The sequence below is a fragment of the Salvelinus alpinus genome, chromosome 21 (genome assembly GCF_045679555.1).
Source record: "Salvelinus alpinus chromosome 21, SLU_Salpinus.1, whole genome shotgun sequence".
Classification (NCBI taxonomy): domain Eukaryota; kingdom Metazoa; phylum Chordata; class Actinopteri; order Salmoniformes; family Salmonidae; genus Salvelinus; species Salvelinus alpinus.
In genome coordinates this window covers 30,813,603-30,833,370 of record NC_092106.1, presented here as the reverse complement: position 1 = coordinate 30,833,370, position 19,768 = coordinate 30,813,603, and the positions used below count along the sequence as shown (strand labels likewise).

The following is a 19,768-nucleotide window of genomic DNA, read 5'->3' as shown; positions in this document are numbered from 1 at the left end:
CTGTTCTGATTTGGTGGTGCACATGTAGCCTATAACCTGTTTTTGAGAAATATAATCATTGAATATTGTAAGAGTTTTCATTGTCTGCTCAAGGTCCTAAACGATATCATAACCGCCATCGATAAGAGACATTACTGTGCAGCCGTATTCATCGACCTGGCCAAGGCTTTCGACTCTGTCAATCACCACATTCTTATCTGCAGACTCAACAGCCTTGGTTTCTCAAATGATTGCCTCGCCTGGTTCACCAACTACTTCTCTGATAGAGTTCAGTGTGTCAAATCAGAGGGCCTGTTGTCCGGACCTCTGGCAGTCTCTATGGGGGTGCCACAGGGTTCAAATCTCGGGCCGACTCTCTTCTCTGTATACATCAATGATGTCGCTCTTGCTGCTGGTGATTCTCTGATCCACCTCTACACAGACGACACCATTCTGTATAACTCTGGCCCTTCTTTGAACACTGTGTTAACTAACCTCCAGACGAGCTTCAATGCCACAACTCTCCTTCCGTGGCATCCAACTGCTCTTAAATGCAAGTAAAACTAAATGCATGCTCTTCAACCGATCGCTGCCTGCACCTGCCTGCCCGTCCAGCATCACTACTCTGGACGGTTCTGACTTAGAATATGTGGACAACTACAAATACCTAGGTGTCTGATTAGACTGTAAACTCTCCTTCCAGACTGACATTAAGCATCTCCAATCCAAAATTAAATCTAGAATCGGCTTCCTGTTTCGCAACAAAGCATCCTTCCCTCATGCTGCCAAACATACCCTCGTAAAACTGACCATCCTACCGATCCTTGACTTCGGGAATGTAATTTATAAAATAGCCTCCAACACTCTACTCAACAAATTGGATGCAGTCTATCACAGTGCCATCCGTTTTGTCACCAAAGCTCCATATACTACCCACCACTGCGACCTGTACACTCTCGTTGGCTGGCCCTCGCTTCATACTCGTCGCCAAACCCACTGGCTCCAGGTTATCTACAAGTCTTTACTAGGTAAAGCCCCACCTTATCTCAGCTCACTGGCCACCATAGCAGCACCCACCCGTAGCACGCGCTTCAGCAGGTATATCTCACTGGTCACCCCCAAAGCTAATTCTTCCTTTGGCCGCCTTTCCTTCCAGTTCTCTGCAGCCAATGACTGGAATGAACTGCAAAAAACACTGAGGCTGGAGACTCATATCTCCCTCACTGGCTTTAAGTACCAGCTGTCAGAGCAGCTCACAGATCACTGCACCTGTAAATAGCCCATCCAACTACCTCATCCCCATACTGTATTTATTTATTTATCTTGCTCCTTTGCACCCCAGTATCTCTACTGGCACATTCATCTTCTGCACATCTACCATTCCAGTGTTTAATTGCTATATTGTAATTACTTCGCCACCATGGCCTATTTATTGCCTTACCTCCCTTATCCTACCTCATTTGCACATACTATATATAGACTTTTTCTACTGTATTATTGACTGTATGTTTGTTTATTCCAAGTGTAACTCTGTGTTGTTGTATGTGTCGAACTGCTTTGCTTTATCTTGGCCAGGTCGCAGTTGCAAATGAGAACTTGTTCTCAACTAGCCTACCTGGTTAAATAAAGGTGAAATAAAATTAATTTAAAAGTTAATTATATTCCCCTTTATTTATCCTACGGTTCTGACTTGGTGTACAGGGAGAACACTGTAAGAATGGCCCATGTTCTGAATTCTGTCGCTGTACATTTCAAAAGTGCTGAACAAATAGTTATTAACTAAGTCCGTTCTAGCTCGCTCTTAATCAAAATTACGGATTGCCTCTTATCTGCTTGTCGTCCCTTATGCCATAGTTTGTACATCTCAATTGTCAGTAGAAACCACATTTGTTTAAGCAAGTCAGCCATATCAGCTATGTTTTTTTAAAGGCAGTAAATGAGGCTGAATGAACTGTTTCACTGCCAGACAAGGCTCCGGTGATAGGCAGGGGGAGCAGTGGTAAGGTGTTGGGACAGCTTTAGGCAGGCCCTAACATTTTGTGGGCACTGTTTGTCACCGTTATAGTGCAATTCATGTATTGTTTAGTGTTGTGGCTTTGCTGGCATGCATGACACTTTTTATTTTTTGCCCCACAAAGATTTACATGCTAAAATTGCCATTGAGTACGATAAATTTAAGTAGTAGTCAAGCCAGATTTCGGACATAGCCACTGACTGGAAATGATAGGTAGTTGTGTAGTAACTCAAGCATGTCAGTAGAGGTCAGTGTTTAGTCGTGAATTGTCTCATCGCCTTTGACTAAGATTATCTATTATATTGAAAAGATAGCCGAGATGGCCGCTCTAACAATGGAAATACTATGATATGTCCTCATGAAAGCTGGATATCTAAATATCAAAAACTAACAACAAATATTGAATAAAACTCAATGTGGTTATAATTTATTCAAGGTAGCTTTATGTAATAATTTATACCACATTAAACCTATAGTGTTCCGACATTTACCCACACCAAATAACTTTTTTTCTAAGGTAGGCCCACAAAATACTATGGAATATATGACTAGTTTTCTTTTCTATTTTCATTTAACTAAGAAATTACCCAGCAAACAACACAGTCGTATAGAGGTAACGTTGCTAATGTGCAGGCTTCCTGCCAGTAGTCTTTCTTACTTTTTGCTGAGACACTGAAACTGCAGATCGCTGTCCAGGGCAAAGAAAAAAACGTGTGGTGTTTTCAGTCAACGACTTTCTGGTCGACAAGCCATCAAGTTCAATTCGATAATTATCCAACTCCATAAAGGCAAATACGTTTTTTAGCCATTTTTTTTTTGTGGGTCGTAAACTAGGATCATATGGGTTCAGTCACGGGTTGGAATCAGTCACAGTCTAAAATGACGTATCTCTCTCTAGTCGACAGGGATGCTGTGCTTAGGGAAACTATTTATTGCGCCACACAGCTCTCACTTTAAGACCCAATTAAACAGTAACGAGGCCAAATTGATGTGAAGATAAAGTGCGCGCAATTATCATATTGCTTGATGCTTATTTAGAGAACATTTCGTCTTTGATTGGTCTATTTCCTGCCAAATTATATGATTTTACATAGATACTTTTATGATCTATTCCTCTCTTCAAAACTCATTATTATAAATTCAATTGTAATATTAGACCGCATTACTGCTTCCTATAAGCCAAAAAAATTATGATCCATATTGTCGACAAATTTTATACATTTTGAAGTGTGTGTGTTCCATTACTGGGGTCTCACAGCAGGCACATCTGGCTCCTGTGATGTCTGTTACTTCATGGTGTTTCAGCCTGATTCATGGGCCTGCTCGGCCTCAGCTGGTATTCCACTTCAACCATTTTGCATCACATACCTCCCAAAACCTCTCTCCTTTCACCCACATACCTTCCAAGACTCCCTCTGTCTCTCCCCACAGCTCTCAAAGTCCCTCTTCATCTGGCTGTCTCCCCCTACCTTCCAAAGAAACCCTCTGTCTGTCTCTCTCACTCATACCATTATGTCATGTCCTAGACCTACTGTGTATCCTCTCCCTCAGTCTGTCTCTCTCACTCATACCATTTAGTCATGTCCTAGACCTACTGTGTATCCTCTCCCTCTGTCTATCACTCTCACTCATAGCATTTAGTCATGTCCTAGACCCACTGTGTATCCTCTCCCTCTGTCTGTCTCTCTCACTCATACCATTATGTAATGTCCTAGACCTACTGTGTATCCTCTCCCTCTGTCTGTCTCTCTCACTCATACCATTATGTCATGTCCTAGACCTACTGTGTATCCTCTCCCTCTGTCTGTCTCTCTCACTCATACCATTATGTCATGTCCGAGACCTACTGTGTATCCAGTCCCTCTGTCTGTCTCATTGATCTACATCTATTTCCAGAAATGTTTCATATCCAACCTCTTCCTTGTTCAGTATGTTTCTCTTTATCTCTGTTTGTCTCTTGAGTCTCAATCATTCACATCCTTCACTTCCTTTCGCTCCTCTCATCTCCACTTTTCTATCATGGAAAATCGTTTTAGGTTTTCAGCATAACCTCAAGGCTATAGGAATACTGCCGGATGTTGCCCCATGCCTTGAATGTGTTATGGCTACACCATAAAACACTCACACAACTTCACCTCTCAGTCATCTAGACAAGTGGTTCTCAACCCTTTTTGCTTGCTGTACCACCAACTGAAATTAGCTCTGCCCAGAGTACCCCTGAAGTACCCACTCATGTGCATTCTACCAGTTAGCCTATGGTCTCATGAGTCTTTTCTAGTACCCCCTGTGGACAGGCCAAGTACCCCCAGGGTCCTAGTACCCCCAGGGTTCTAGTACCCCCAGGGTTCTAGTACCCCCTGTGGATAGGCCAAATACCCCCAGGGTTCTAGTACCCCCTGTGGATAGGCCAACTACCCCCAGGGTTCTAGGACCCCTGTGGATAGGCCAAATACCCCCAGGGTTCTAGTACCCCCTGTGGATAGGCCATGTACCCCCAGGGTTCTAGTACCCTCTGTGGATAGGCCAAGTACCCCCAGGGTCCTAGTTCCCCCTGTGAATAGGCCTAGTACCCCCTGTGGACACGCCAAATACCCACAGGGTTCTAGTACCCCCTGTGGATAGGCCTAGTACCCCCTCTGGATAGGCCAAGTACCCCCAGGCTCCTAGTACCCCCTGTGGATAGGCCAAGTACCCCCAGGGTCCTAGTACCCCCTCTGGATAGGCCAAGTACCCCCAGGCTCCTAGTACCCCCTGTGGATAGGCCAAATACCCACAGGGTTCTAGTACCCCCTGTGGATAGGCCAAGTACCTCCAGGGTTCTAGTACCCCCTGTGGGCAGGCCAAGTACCTCCAGGGTTCTAGTACCCCCTGTGGATAGGCCAAGTACCCCCAGGGTTCTAGTACCCCCTGTGGATAGGCCAAATACCCCCAGGGTCCTGGTACCCCCTGTGGATAGGCCAAGTACCCCCAGGGTTCTAGTACCCCCTGTGGATAGGCCAAGTACCCCCAGGGTTCTAGTACCCCCTGTGGATAGGCCAAGTACCCCCAGGGTCCTAGTTCCCCCTGTGGATAGGCCAAGTAGCCCCAGGGTCCTAGTACTCCCTGTGGATAGGCCAAGTACCTCCAGGGTTCTAGTACTCCCTGTGGATAGGCCAAGTACCTCCAGGGTTCTAGTACCCCCTGTGGATAGGCCTAGTACCCCCTGTGGATAGGCCAAGTACCTCCAGGGTCCTAGTACCCCATGCGGATAGGCCAAGTACCTCCAGGGTTCTAGTACCCCCTGTGGATCGGCCATGTACCCCCAGGGTTCTAGTACCCCGTGTGGATAGGCCATGTACCCCCAGGGTTCTAGTACCCCCTGTGGATAGGCCATGTACCCCAAGGCTCCTAGTTCCCCCTGTGGATAGGCCATGTACCCCCAGAGTTCTAGTACCCCCTGTGGATAGGCCATGTACCCCCAGGGTCCTAGTACCCCCTGTGGATAGGCCAAGTACCTCCAGGGTCCTAGTACCCCCTGTGGATAGGCCATGTACCCTCAGGGTTCTAGTACTCCCTGTGGATAGGCCAAGTACCCCCAGGGTCCTAGTACCCCCTGTGGATAGGCCAAGTACCCCCAGGTTCCTAGTACCCCCTGTGGATAGGCCAAGTACCTCCAGGGTCCTAGTACCCCCTGTGGATAGGCCATGTACCCTCAGGGTTCTAGTACTCCCTGTGGATAGGCCAAGTACCCCCAGGGTCCTAGTACCCCCTGTGGATAGGCCTAATACCCCCTGTGGATAGGCCAAGTACCTCCAGGGTCCTAGTACCCCATGCGGATAGGCCAAGTACCTCCAGGGTTCTAGTACCCCCTGTGGATCGGCCATGTACCCCCAGGGTTCTAGTACCCCGTGTGGATAGGCCATGTACCCCCAGGGTTCTAGTACCCCCTGTGGATAGGCCATGTACCCCAAGGCTCCTAGTTCCCCCTGTGGATAGGCCATGTACCCCCAGGGTTCTAGTACCCCCTGTGGATAGGCCATGTACCCCCAGGGTCCTAGTACCCCATGCGGATAGGCCAAGAACCCCCAGGGTCCTAGTACCCCCTGTGGATAGTCCAAGTACCCCCAGGGTCCTAGTACCCCCTGTGGATAGGCCAAGTACCTCCAGGGTCCTAGTACCCCCTGTGGATAGGCCATGTACCCTCAGGGTTCTAGTACTCCCTGTGGATAGGCCAAGTACCCCCAGGGTCCTAGTACCCCCTGTGGATAGGCCAAGTACCCCCAGGTTCCTAGTACCCCCTGTGGATAGGCCAAGTACCTCCAGGGTCCTAGTACCCCCTGTGGATAGGCCATGTACCCTCAGGGTTCTAGTACTCCCTGTGGATAGGCCAAGTACCCCCAGGGTCCTAGTACCCCCTGTGGATAGGCCAAGTACCCCCTGTGGTTAGGCCAAGTACCCCCAGGGTCCTAGTACCCCTGGTTGGTAACCACTGATCTTGAGGAGAGGAGGATACTCATTAGAACTTACAGCAATGAATCATATCAATTATGAAGGAATATTGACTATGTCAAATTGAGTATGGATAGGATTCATATCTTCAATGATCTGTTGACATTGCAATGATGCCAATTCTCGAATTGTAATGTCACCAGGATATTGTGACTATGTCTTCATATTTCTATACAAGCCAGCCCTTCAACAAAGACATACAATGAAATATCACACAGTATAGGTCAACATTCACAAGGCCGCAGGGCCAGACAGATTACCAGGACGTGTACTCCGAGCATGTGCTGACCAACTGGCAAGTGTCTTCACTAACATTTCCAACCTCTCCATGACTGAGTCTGTAATAACAACATGTTTCAAGCAGACCACCATAGTCCCTGTTCCCAATGACACTAAGGTAACTTGCCTAAAGGACTACCAACCCATAGCACTCATGTCTGTAGCCATGAAGTGCTTTGAAAGGCTGGTCATGGCTCACATCAACACCATTATCCCAGAAACCCTAGACCCACTGCAACAGACCGCCCCAACAGATCCACAGATGATGCAATCTCTATTGCACTCCACACTGCCCTTTCCCACCTGGACAAAAGGAACACCTATGTGAGAATGCTGTTCATTGACTACAGCTCAGTGTTCAACACCGTAGTGCCCTCAAAGCTCATCACTAAGCTAAGGACCCTGGGACTAAACACCTCCCTCTGCAACTGTATCCTGGACTTCCTTACAGGCCGCCCCCAGGTGGTGAGGGTAGGTAACCACACATCTGCCACGCTGATCCTCAACACAGGGGCCCCTCAGTGGTGCGTGCTCAGCCCCCTCCTGTACTCCCTGTTCACTCATGACTGCATGGCCAGGCATGACTCCAACACCATCATCAAGTTTGCCAGTGACACTACAGTGGTAGGCCTGATCACCGACAACGATGAGACAGCCTATAGGGAGGAGGTCAGAGACCTGGTCGTGTGGTGCCAAGACAACAACCTCTCCCTCAATGTGATCAAGACATCGAAGATGATTGTGGACTACAGGAAAAGGAGAACCGTGCACGCCCCCATTCTCATCGACGGGGCTGTAGTGGAACAGGTTGAGAGCTTCAAGTTCCCTGGTGTCCACATCACCAACAAACTATTATGGTCCAAACACACTAAGACGGTCATGCAGAGTGGCACGACAAAGCCTATTCCCCCATTCGGAGACTGAAAAGATTTGGCATGGGTCCTCAGATCCTCAAAAGGTTCTACAGCTGCACCATCGAGAGCATCCTGACTGGTTGCATCAATGCCTGGTATAGCAACTGCTCAGTCTCCGACCGCAAGGCACTATAGAGGGTAGTGCGTACGGCCCAGTACATCACTGGGGCCAATCTTCCTGCCATCCAAGACCTCTATATCAGGCGGCGTCAGAGGAACGACCTAAAAATTGTCAAAGACTCCAGCTACCCTAGTCATAGACTGTTCTCTCTGCTAAAGTCAAGGTCCAAAATGCTTCTTAACAGCTTCTACCCCCAAGCCATAAGAATCCTGAACAGCTAATCAAAGGGCTACCCAGACCACTCTTTTACGCTGCTGCTACTCTCTGTTTATAATCTATGCATAGTCACTTTAACTCTACCTACATGTGCATATTACCTCAATTACCTCGACTAACCGGTGCCCCTGCACATTGACTCTGTACCGGTACCCCCTGTATTTAGCCTCGCTTGTTAACTTACTGCTGCTGTTTTTAATTATTTGTTACTTTTATTTAAAATGTTAACATTTTTACTTAATACTTATTCTTAAAGTATTGTTGGTTAAGGGCTTGTAAGTAATCATTTCACTGTAAGGTCTACACCTTTTGTATTCGGCACATGTGACAAATACAACTTGATTTGATTTAAGGCCATGGAGTAAGAAAAATAATTTTACAGTATTTGTGGGTGGAAGTGTAAATTATTACTTGTTGTGTTCGGTCAGCTCTCCCTAGATAACACATGTTCTCCAACTTTGTTTTGGTCATGTGGTCTCATCATTACACTAATTTCATTGCATTAAACAAAGACTGAAGCTTTCTAGACCCCAGTTGCCACCCACTCTACGGAAAAAAATATTGATGCCCACACAACGAGAGCATTGGGGACATGTGATCATCCTGGAGCGAATTCTCAGAGAAACAATGCCAGCCTGCAAGCCTGCATGACGTGAGGGGGATTCTTTGTTTTCTTGTAGTCATGTTACTCTTGTTTTGGTATCTATTTGCTTCATACCCACACCCTACCCCCACCTCATCTTTACAAGTCCCTCCCTCCCCTTCATGTGTGTCACTACATTCCAGCCTGGGTTAACTATAGTTTTAACTCTGCTTTGTGGAAAGTAACACATTTTCCGGGGGAACAAATAGTACATTTTAAGGTGACTAAGACTATTTAAATACAGATCCCCCCCCAAAAAAAAAGTATGCCCTGCCATTAGTTGAATACAGACCTCAGGAAGTGACTACTTTTGAGAAACTATTGGATTGGCTGCCTTGAACTGCATGTTGAAGATAGAAATTGAATGATTAGAGCACACACAATCTCTACTATTCCAATAGAGCCTCATTCATTTATTTAAATTGACTAATTTCCTAAAATAAACTGTAACTCAGTAACTCGTGTTGCATTTATGGTTTTTTTCCCCAGTGTAGTTTCCTTTCTACACTTAATAGCCATATTTTGTAACTGTTAGCATTCTCAGTAACGCTTAACATTAAACTGTTCTTGTGCCGGTGTAATAAAACTGTAATAACTTTTGGAGCATAATTTTATTAGCATGTTGTTACATTATACTTTGGCAATTGCATTTTAATTGCATAGCAATTAACTACTGTACACAAGAGGAATAGTGACTGTTACTTATTCCACTTATGTAATAACTCCGTTATTGTGTCATAAAGCAATTTCCAAAGTCCTATGTAACAACATTGTTATTGTAATAATCACTAAGTTACTACACATGTAGAATAACCTGATTTCAAGTGTTACTGCATTACCTTATGTCACTCATTTATTAAAATATATTTATTAGTCATTTTGAAGCTGCAAAAGTGGTTTAGTCTAATGTTGTGGTGATTCCATGTCCCTCATGTATTTCATTCTAGGCTATAGGCTATAATTAAGATTAATATCTAAGAGCCCTCAAACCCATGTGCGAATGATCGTATACTGTATCTAGATTAATTCAACAAACTATTGTAGTTTTTTGTTCTTCATCAAATATTTTGCAGCCATCAAATACATATTTTGGGATTTTCAAATAACTCGCATATATTCAAATAACTTCAAATATTATTTGGTTTTCTGAGACGTATTTAAATACTTTCAAATATTATTTGGATTTCTGAGACCTGTATTTGAATATCAAAAAAAATAGTTGCCTTTTAGTTGAAACTCTATTTTAACTATATTCAACTACCTCAAGTATTAAATAAAATAAAATAAACTACAAAGTATAACTATTTTCTGTCCAGGTTTGCTCCAATCCACTGTCTTTTTCCCAAACATACGTCAAGCTAAAACACGCAAACGCACGCACGCACACACACTGTTATGGTCGTGTGAGGAGGGTTCTGGTACAATGTATGAAGCAAGGAATGAACCAAGGCAAACCCCACTCCAGCAGATTGATATTTTGCCTGGCTCCACAACTGTCAAAACATCTCTGCCTGCCTACCCTAAGCCAACGTACTGCCTCATCAAAGCAGCCTGCCGTCCATCCCATCAGCCAGACAGCCAGCCCAGCTGTAACAGCCTGGATCAAATAACTCACATGCAGTCTATGATGTACTGCTGGGATACCTCATCCAGAACCTCTTTCTCTTTCAGAGCTCTGTCATGGTAGTAATAGTCTATCATAAAACAGAGGATAGGGTGTCTCTCCGCCTCTTATTTTTTTACTGGCTGGTCTTCCCCCCTTCTCACTCTGTCTCTCTTTCCTTCTTTCTCCCCTTCTCTCTCTCTTTCTCCTCTGTCTTGGTCTCTCAATCGTCACTTATACCTGGTTCTAACATGAATCCTTTGTACTGATCTTGTCCATATTCTAATTTTTAGACAGGTGCAGACGAATTAAAGACACATTGTGATCTGACTGTGATCAGATCTTCCTGCCCACCTCCAGAGGTAGTCAGACACTCATTGTGTCTGGATATCTTACAAATGTAGAAGGATCTGGACAGTGTAACCATTTAAATTACGCCATTGACTTATGGCATCACTATGTATCTTACAATATCTGTCAAATTATTTGCATACCCTGAGGGTCCAGGATATCTGGTCACAATGTGCACACAGTGGATGGATAAGAGACACATTTTACTACCATGTGTAGATGTAACAGCTACAATATGGGCAGAATCAGAATGTGGATAAGATCAGGACAAAAGAAGCATGTTCAGCCAGGTCACCGTGATACAAGTCAGTATTCATCGTCCCTCAATGTCTGAGGACGTGGCCAAAGGTTGCATGTTTGTATCCAGCGATAGAAAATTATTTTTTATATATATTTTTTAAGCCTAACCCAAACCTTAACCCTTACCTTAACCATTCGGAGTTAAAAATGCCTAACCTTAAGATTTAAAAATGTGATGTTTGGAACAACTTCGAATTTTGACGTTTGAGAAACATGGATGAACGTCTAATTCTAACGTGAGACTGAGAGCTTGTTGCGCATGTTATCCCCAGGTATAAACAAGGCTTCAGTTTCAGCTGTCTGTTCCGCTCTTCTCTGTATCCTTCCCTCTCTCTCTCACATCCCTGTTTTTCAATGCATTCATATCCTGGGGGTTGTGGGGTTAAGTTGTCCTTAGCGTGTGAGAGGAATGAGGAAAGCCCAGGTCTGCACCAGTGGAAGGGTCAGGGGTTAAGTGCCTGGACAGGGGGGTTGCTGCTGAGGCATAAAAACAACACCAAAACACATCCGCTGCTTTACCTCATAGACATGAACATGACAACAGAGATGTTATACAGAACTTATTTATACACATAGTTATAGTATAATATAGTATAATGCAGGAATACACTCCCGGAAACACACTAATACTGTAGTTGTACATACACACAAACTCAGAAGCAAAAGCACAAACACACACACATCGATTCGGAGTGACAGAGGCAGCTGCCAGTGTGATCTCTGGGTCATGTTAGCTCACATGACCCAGAGGGGGTGAATGTCTGTGAAGTGAGTTACCAGATCACATGCTGATGGGGGTTAGTGTAGGTTCGAAGTGTAACCCTATGGAACAGACAGAGGGATACAGAGGGCCCCTGGTAACCACTAACATGGCCATACGCACTACTCACAACTCATGGTGCAACGAAATGGCTAAATAAGAATGTTATATACCTCTGTTTGTCTTCATCTCTTTCCTTTCATTACATGTTGTAAAATTCATTCAAATAGTTTGGGTCTTAAGTAGACTCTGGGGTGTATTCAGTTCACGAGGAGGGTACATTAGTAAAACTAATTTCTGTGGTCGCAGCTTTGCTTGGGACTTTTACAGCGACAACGATTTGTCTTCATCTTTAATGGTACTGCCTGATTAAGAAAGCAAACAGTCTTTCTGGCGATACTGTACAGGATTGTATATTGGATTGTGTGTGTGTGCGTGCGCGGAAGTTTATGTTTGTGTCCTCATATTGGCCCAATTTTTCGTATTCATCAATAAAAATGGCAGCTGTGTGATTGATCCAAAGTGGGCAAGCATTTCTGTTGACATAATCTCTATTTATAAAGTGTGTAGTCCCTCCAAGGGCTGAGACGAGACTCGATTAATCAGACCAGTGTTTTAATTAGGGCTAATATCCTCAGGGTGGCGCGCGCACACACACACACATACTCGATACATACACACACACACTTCACACACACACACATACTCAATACACACACACACACTCACAGTGGCCCTGTGTGTATGACCAAGGCCTGAGAGGGGTAAGGGGCAGCGAGGGTGAAGAGTGAGGGGGAGGAGGGTGTTCTGTTTGTCCAAACGCTCTGAGGGTTGTTCTCATTTAGAATTTGTGAAACAGAAGTGTGTTTGTTACAGTAGAGTGCCAGTGGGCATTAATAGATCGTGCAGATGTTTGAATGTCTTGAGTACTATTTCTAAGAAAGGCTGTTGTGTTCAAGTCCAACTCCATGTCAGGAACCTCTCTTTACGGTTCTATTTTTACACAGGGCTTAGGGGTTTAAATACGTTTATTTGAAAACGACATGCTTGTCTCTCTATTATTTTGAATTTTATATTACGATGAATCACTGTCAATTATTTACTGCACATTGATGACAAACATTTCATACACAAAGATTGCATTGAGACCAAAATGACCTTGAAATTACAGTGTAACTTTCAATAAAAAATTTACTATTTTTAGTCATTGTATTTTCATTTTTTATTATAAATAGTAATAATACTGAGCTTGTACACAAGACATTGCGCCATAACATTCTGTCAAATAATACAAAAAATATATAAAAATTAAAGAAACCATTGGAAAGAAAAAACACTTTTCTTTCTGTTACAGACAAATGTACAATTGAGAGCTGAGTGCTTGTGGCAACCTTTGATCTGTTGAGACATCCAGCTACCATTTAGTGAACAGACGGACACAGTGTTCCTATAAGGTATGTGATGTAGTAATTTGACTAAAACATTGCAGAAAGTTTAAGAATAATGTTGCAGAATTGTTTAGATACTTTAGAGAGAATAAATAAGGAAATGACGTAAAACACCACACTATTGATCTTTCGGTTTTTGCAACAAGAGAAACAAAAAGACACAAGCAAAAAAAATTATGAAATAATTTTTTCATACGTTTTTTTTGTTGACTTCTTTTTTGTCGTTGAATCAATCTGCTCCACATGGGCTTGGAATGACTTCAATGGTTCACAATGTGCATCCCACCTTACCCTGTGGCTTTGCTGTCATAGCCGTACTGACGATGTTGTTGTTTCTTTGTTTTGGACCTCGAAGCCTACGTAGGCACATGTAATAACCAATGACTCAAACATGATTCAAATGTTTTACAGAAAGTTCTTAAGACACAAGATCTTTTTGTTTCATGTTTGATGGCGTTGTTGACTCTGAGGTACATGATATTGCACTTCTGGTCAGCTGGGTTGGTCTGTGGTGAGGTGGTCCTGGTTTCTCATGTGTCTCTTGGTCGTGCCCTCGTGCCCTAATAGGCCTCTATGAGGGGGACTGCACCCCTTGATGGATCAGCCCTGTCGCCCATCAGAACCCCTGAATCCCCCCTCCTTCCTCCTCCTCCTTCACCTGGGACTTTCCCCGAAGTCACCCCTGACCCCTAGGAATACTTCTAAAGCTACAAGAGATCAGAGTTATCAACAGAACACAGTGAGAGTTCAATGGAATGTTTTAGAACACTGAGCATTTAACATAACGAAGGGAAGGAACAGCTGTAGTATACATTACAGGTCTGTTTATGATGATGTCTCAAAGCTTCCTCTTTCTTTGATTGACATGTTTATTTTCTACACATTTCCTTGTTTGTTTGTTTGTTTGTTCCTCAGTCTATGGCTGGAATGTTGTGTTCATTTCACTCTTTGTGTGGGAAGGAATCTTCTGGAACAAAACATATCAAATAAATGCAACGTCAAATAAAAGTCTGTTATTTTTTCCCTCAAGTAGCTTTCATTCAGAGATAAATAGAATGAATCTGTATTCCTTTGGCCCTACGACAAACATGTAAACAGGTTCACAGCTCTAAAGCCACTAGTGAGTCTGTTACTATACAGTCTGGTTGTGCTCTTCCACAGGCCTGACTTAAGGATGTTTTACCCCAACCGGGCCTCCACTCATGGGCTGTGCTGTGGGTCTGTTTGGATTAGTCTTCCACGGTTTTCCTGGTCATAGTTGGCGCACAATGTGGGGTAGACCACATCACAGCCAAGGGAATGTACCCAGTGGCATCTCTGTCAGCCATCAACAGACATTAATCTAAGTTCTTGTGTTTCATTGTTTTGGCCTTAAATTCCTCTATCAATGTCCTTTAACTTTAGTCTCTCTTCCATTACTTTCATCAAGCCTGAAGGAACAGATCATTGTTGAGTGGAAGTGTCTGGGTGAGGAAATAGGTAGCCAGGGATGGTGGAGGAAGCTTTTGGTCCTGATTACTTGAAGAGCCCCCTCAGTTTCAACATATACAGTACAGTACACACGTCCCTCAACCGAGACTAGGCTGGAGGTGGAGGTGGAGACTGGGCTGGGCCGGAGTTGGAGACTGGGCTTGGCCGGAGGAGGAGACTGGGCTTGGCTGGAGGAGGAGACTGGGCTTGGCTGGAGGAGGAGACTGGGCTGGAGGTGGAGACTGGGTTGTGCCGGAGGTAGAGGTGGAGACTGGGTTGGGCCAGAGGTGGAGACTGGACTGGGCCGGAGGTGGAGACTGGGCTGGGCTGGGCCGGAGGTGGAGACTGGGCTGGGCTGGGCCGGAGGTGGAGGTGGAGACTGGGTTGTGCCGGAGGTGGAGGTGGAGACTGGGCTGGGCCGGAGGTGGAGGTGGAGGCTGGGCTGGGCCGGAGGTGGAGGTGGAGACTGGGCTGGGCCAGAGGTGGAGGTGGAGACTGGGTTGTGCCGGAGGTGGAGGTGGAGACTGGGCTGGGCTGGGCCGGAGGTGGAGACTGGGTTGGGCCAGAGGTGGAGGTGGAGACTGGGCTGGGCTGGGCCGGAGGTGGAGACTGGGCTGGGCCAGAGGTGGAGGTGGGGGGGGGTTCTTAGATGGGCAGATCCTCAGGTGATCTCAGGTCTCAGATAATGAAGGGCACCTAAAAGGAAAAACAGAAGAGAATGAGACTAAATTACAAGTTAACCTCAATTAAAAATAAAGACTGATGATCACTGACAGAGATAAAGAGGGTTTGAACCATGGGAGCAGCATTATCATGGTGATCAGTCTCACAGTGTGTGTGTGTGTGTGTGTGTGTGTGTGTGTGTGTGTGTGTGTGTGTGTGTGTGTGTGTGTGTGTGTGTGTGTGTGTGTGTGTGTGTGTGTGTGTGTGTGTGTGTGTGTGTGTGTGTGTGTGTGTGTGTGTGTGTGTGTGTGTGTGTGTGTGTGTGTGTGTGTGTGTGTGTGTGTGTGTGTGTGGTCTAGAAAGGTGAAGTGGGCAGACTTGAAATCAGTCCCATTAAGGTTGGGTAAGGGCTTGGTTAGGCTTGACACTAGAGGCCCAGTACCAGTGAATCTGGGACAGGGATCAATACTGCTTCCCCAGCTGACCTCAGCAGGCCCACACCACACACCTGTTTCTAATTGCTCCCTGCCAGAGGATATTAGGATCCTTCCACCCCCCAGAAAATCCCTTTTCCCATTCTACAGACCTAACCGCACACGGGTATCCAGTCTCTGTGATTAATGACATCAAGATGTAGTCCCTCTGATGTGTGTGTGTGTGTGTGTGTGTGTGTGTGTGTGTGTGTGTGTGTGTGTGTGTGTGTGTGTGTGTGTGTGTGTGTGTGTGTGTGTGTGTGTGTGTGTGTGTGTGTGTGTGTGTGTGTGTGTGTGTGTGTGTGTGTGTGTGTCTTTTCTGTCCACTTACATATCTCTTCAAGATATTTCATTAGGCATTTCTTTCTCTCGGATATTAGGTTAAATATTCACTCGATACCTGCAGTCCTTTATAAAGCCGTAGCAGTCAGCTACAGGGACTGGTGCCTTTGCTTTGAAGGGCAAGGTTGCTGCGAGGTCGAGGGACTGGCCTGATTGGGTGACCTGTGCAGGTCGCCCCCCACAGAGGGAAATTGAAAACTACAGGGTGCTCTAATCATGGTTGAACGCATGTGGATGACGTCGGTTTTTGAGAGTTACATGAAGGTTTGTTTGATGTCAGAGTTAACCTTAGTGTAATGTTAATGTGAACTGAAGGGCCTCCTCACAGTTAAACAAGCCTCCCATAAGAAAACGTTCCAGGAGAGCATATCTTACACTGTTAGTGCTGTTTGACAGGAATTAACAATTGCTGACAGGCGAGGCGAGGTGAGGCGAGGTGACATGATGTGAGCTACAGTATACCAAAGGACAGATATGATCCAATATAGTCAGCGTTACTTCAGAGATAGGATCAAACAACTCTTCCTGTCTGAAACCCTGCTGTTTTTGTTGGATGGAAACACGTCATATGAACACTGATAGAGTCCTATCAACACATTTGTCCTTTGTAAATGTTTTGGCGTGGTAGACTTAAGAGCAGTGAAAACTCAAGGCGGCTACAGTTGATATGATTGGAGAGATCTTCCTAAGTGTTTAAGTGGTAATAAAAGTGAGAGATATTGACCTTACTTTGTCCATGGTACTGCCCATACTGGTAGGAGGCCACAGGGTCCACGCTGTAGGCAGGAGCGCTGTAGGAGGAATGGCAGTAGGACTGGGAGTTGGGCAGCGAGGGGAGACTGGGGATGTTGGGGACACTGGACAGGCCCTCCAGACCCTTGAGGTGCTCCAGACGCTGGGAGCAGCTGGCCCCCATGCCCCCGGGGGGCTCCAGGCCTCCTGTCAGGGGGGAGAGGGCGTAGTCACTCTGGGGCTGGTGGGGCACCCCGCCTGGGTTCAACAGACCCATCACCTGGAGAGAGGGAGGGAGAGTGTTATTGCTGTTACAGTGACGTTATTGACATTCCATTCAGATAGGTGGTTAAGTGATTTTGGAACTTGTGAGAACAGGTGGTGTAGTCCTATCAGACGCTTTGGCACAGCTTTGTGTTATGTATCATTCCAAACACCATGCCCAACCCCCATCCATAACACATAGTAGCACAGCCTAACTCAGACAGGAAGTTCCTCTCCACTGACATCAAAACACTTCCACCAGGCCTTCCCAGACAGGCAGCGATAGCACCACAGAGGAATAATCAACCAATTTGTCTCAGAAACTCTACTCCACTTATTTGGAAATTCCCTCCTGCCGCCGCTCCAAAAAGCAAAGGATGAGATAAAGACTTATCGCCAAAGATGTCCCAACACAGATAACATGGTAGTCGACCTTTAGAAGCAGAGAGAAAAGCCTCTGGACCACAGCAGACAAGCTGCAGACAGAGAAACAGGCTTTGACCTGTTGTTGATTAGCCACCCGATAATTGAATTTGGGGGAATATTTCTTGGCGAGCGAAGGACGGAAAAGAGCCGTAGGGTGTTGTTGTAAAGGAGGTTCAGACAGAACGAGCCGATAACAAACCCTCACTAACTTTAACTGGATGGATGGGAACAAGTTCAACAAAAGTGTCTAATAAACAGATAATTGCTGTGACTCAATATCATCTCACTGAAAAGATATATCCCAACCCAACGTGACCACTTTAAACATCCCTACCTCTAAATGAATCTAATCCCTCTAAACAAAGACCTCTAGCCTCTGTCGATGTCCTAATGAAAAGCAGGTACGCTGCACTTTGGGCTCTTCTGGCCCTATAAGTGACATATTATTCTACATCCACACACACAGATGGTCCCACTTAAGTCATTTCCCAGGCAGGGGACAGAGGAGCCCATGTTGATTTTGAGAGGGGAGTTGTGTTTCTCGACCCAAATAACATTTTCCCCCAAAAGAACCTGCGTTTTGGAACACTGTTTAAACAGAAGAAGTATATGGACGGTTGGTGCGGTCGACCTCTACAAGAAACTACAGCTTTCTAAAAACGCTATACCTCTCTCTCTCTCTCCCTCTTTCTCTTTCTCTCTCGTCTCTCCTTGTCTCTTTAGCGTGACGTGGCTCCTGGCTGGGCTTCATCGGCGTGTTCTGTGTTGGAACATTGCTGTGTCCAGCGGCCCCAAATCAGCGTGTCCAGGAAAAGCCGGACAGCAGAGGAGAGCCAGGGAAGAATGTCGGAATGGGGGAAGTCTGAGACATACAGGACATTCCTGATCTCTCATACAATATACTGTATATTCAAATAAATGAGGACTTGACTTTCATACTGAGGAATGTGGAGACAAACATTGTAAGAATGCAATCATGAGAAGCCTCCCTGGAGGCTTGACGGTTTATGTGCAGTGTGTGTGTGTGTGTGTGTGTGTGTGTGTGTGTGTGTGTGTGTGTGTGTGTGTGTGTGTGTGTGTGTGTGTGTGTGTGTGTGTGTGTGTGTTTCCCTGATTGTCCAAGGTAGCTGTGTATGGACTGCGTAAGAGAGGAAAGTGTAGATAAACAAAATCTCAACAGAGATTCAGGGAGGGGTAGTTTCCCATGCATCTTAAAATACACACTCTCAAACATACATTATGGTTGTCATACAGAAGCCCTGTCAGTGTAATCTTGACAAACACCCTTGCAGAAGTCGAGGTGTGTTCCTTACAAATGGAAAACATATGGGGGTCAGGCACCCCATTTATCAGAGAGAGAGAGAGAGAGAGAGAGAGAGAGAGAGAGAGAGAGAGAGAGAGAGAGAGAGAGAGAGAGAGAGAGAGAGAGAGAGAGAGAGAGAGAGAGAGAGAGAGAGAGAGAGAGGAGGATAAGGGGTGTTTGATTTGTAGAATTGTGTGTTGCGCCAACATGCAGCAGAAGTTCTCTTGCATGCAAATAATAATGATCAATCCATTTTATTTCTAGTTTCTAAATAGAGTAGGCCTAGTTGATCTTCGATATACACTCTTCATAACCATTTATATAAATGAAAGACCCATCCAATTTAAGTCAATTCATAATTTAAACAACATTCCACACTCGTACCAAAAAATGGAGATAGCCTGCACCAATGATATATGTAACAAAACATAGGAAGTAATCTACATAAATTACACACATAATTCAATTCCTTAAATATTCGGTAGCAATCAATTTGGACACTGGAACCTTGATTGATTACTCTTCCAAAGTGCAAGGATATTATGGATGTGTTGATGGGCTACAGCCAGGGACGAGTTAGAGGTGATGACGGTGAAACTCGAAGCAAAAGTATATTTGTCCTACTGCAACAGAAAAACACAGACTATTGTCTGAAAATATTAGACTACCATACATGTTCTTTGATAGACGATATCTCCCCTCCTTATGACTTAGCCTATTCATTGTTATTTTGATAAATTGAACACAGTTCAGTATATTAATAAGTATTTTAAACGTTCATCAATAATATGAAACATTTCAAAATGTTTTCTTTCCCAACATGTGACCTGTGTAAATTAAATTTTTCCATGTCAGCCTCTCCAGTCAGTCATCCTTCATGTCCATATTGTCAGTCACACTCTCTAAAGTGACCCCGAAGCACTGTGTGCGTGTGTGTGTGTGCGTGTGCGTGTGTGTGAGTGCGTGTGTGTAAACCCTG

The 19,768-nt window shown here is 45.0% G+C and overlaps 1 protein-coding gene across 4 annotated transcripts in view; it reads right to left on the bottom strand.

Moving 5' to 3' along the window:
- Window positions 1-12,875: 12,875 nt before the first annotated feature.
- The window catches only part of LOC139548229 (paired box protein Pax-3-like), a 35,619-nt gene continuing 28,726 nt past the window's right edge, over window positions 12,876-19,768 (bottom strand). For 2 of the 4 annotated variants that reach the window (XM_071357760.1, XM_071357763.1), the window contains exons 8-9: window positions 16,789-17,076; window positions 12,876-15,282 (exon numbers count right to left, since the gene is read on the bottom strand). In XM_071357760.1, coding sequence (XP_071213861.1) covers window positions 15,265-15,282; window positions 16,789-17,076 — 306 coding nt within the window. In that variant the 3' untranslated portion in view covers window positions 12,876-15,264. The remainder of the gene's footprint in view (window positions 15,283-16,788; window positions 17,077-19,768) is intronic. The other 2 variants (XM_071357759.1, XM_071357762.1) reach the window with 1 other exon arrangement.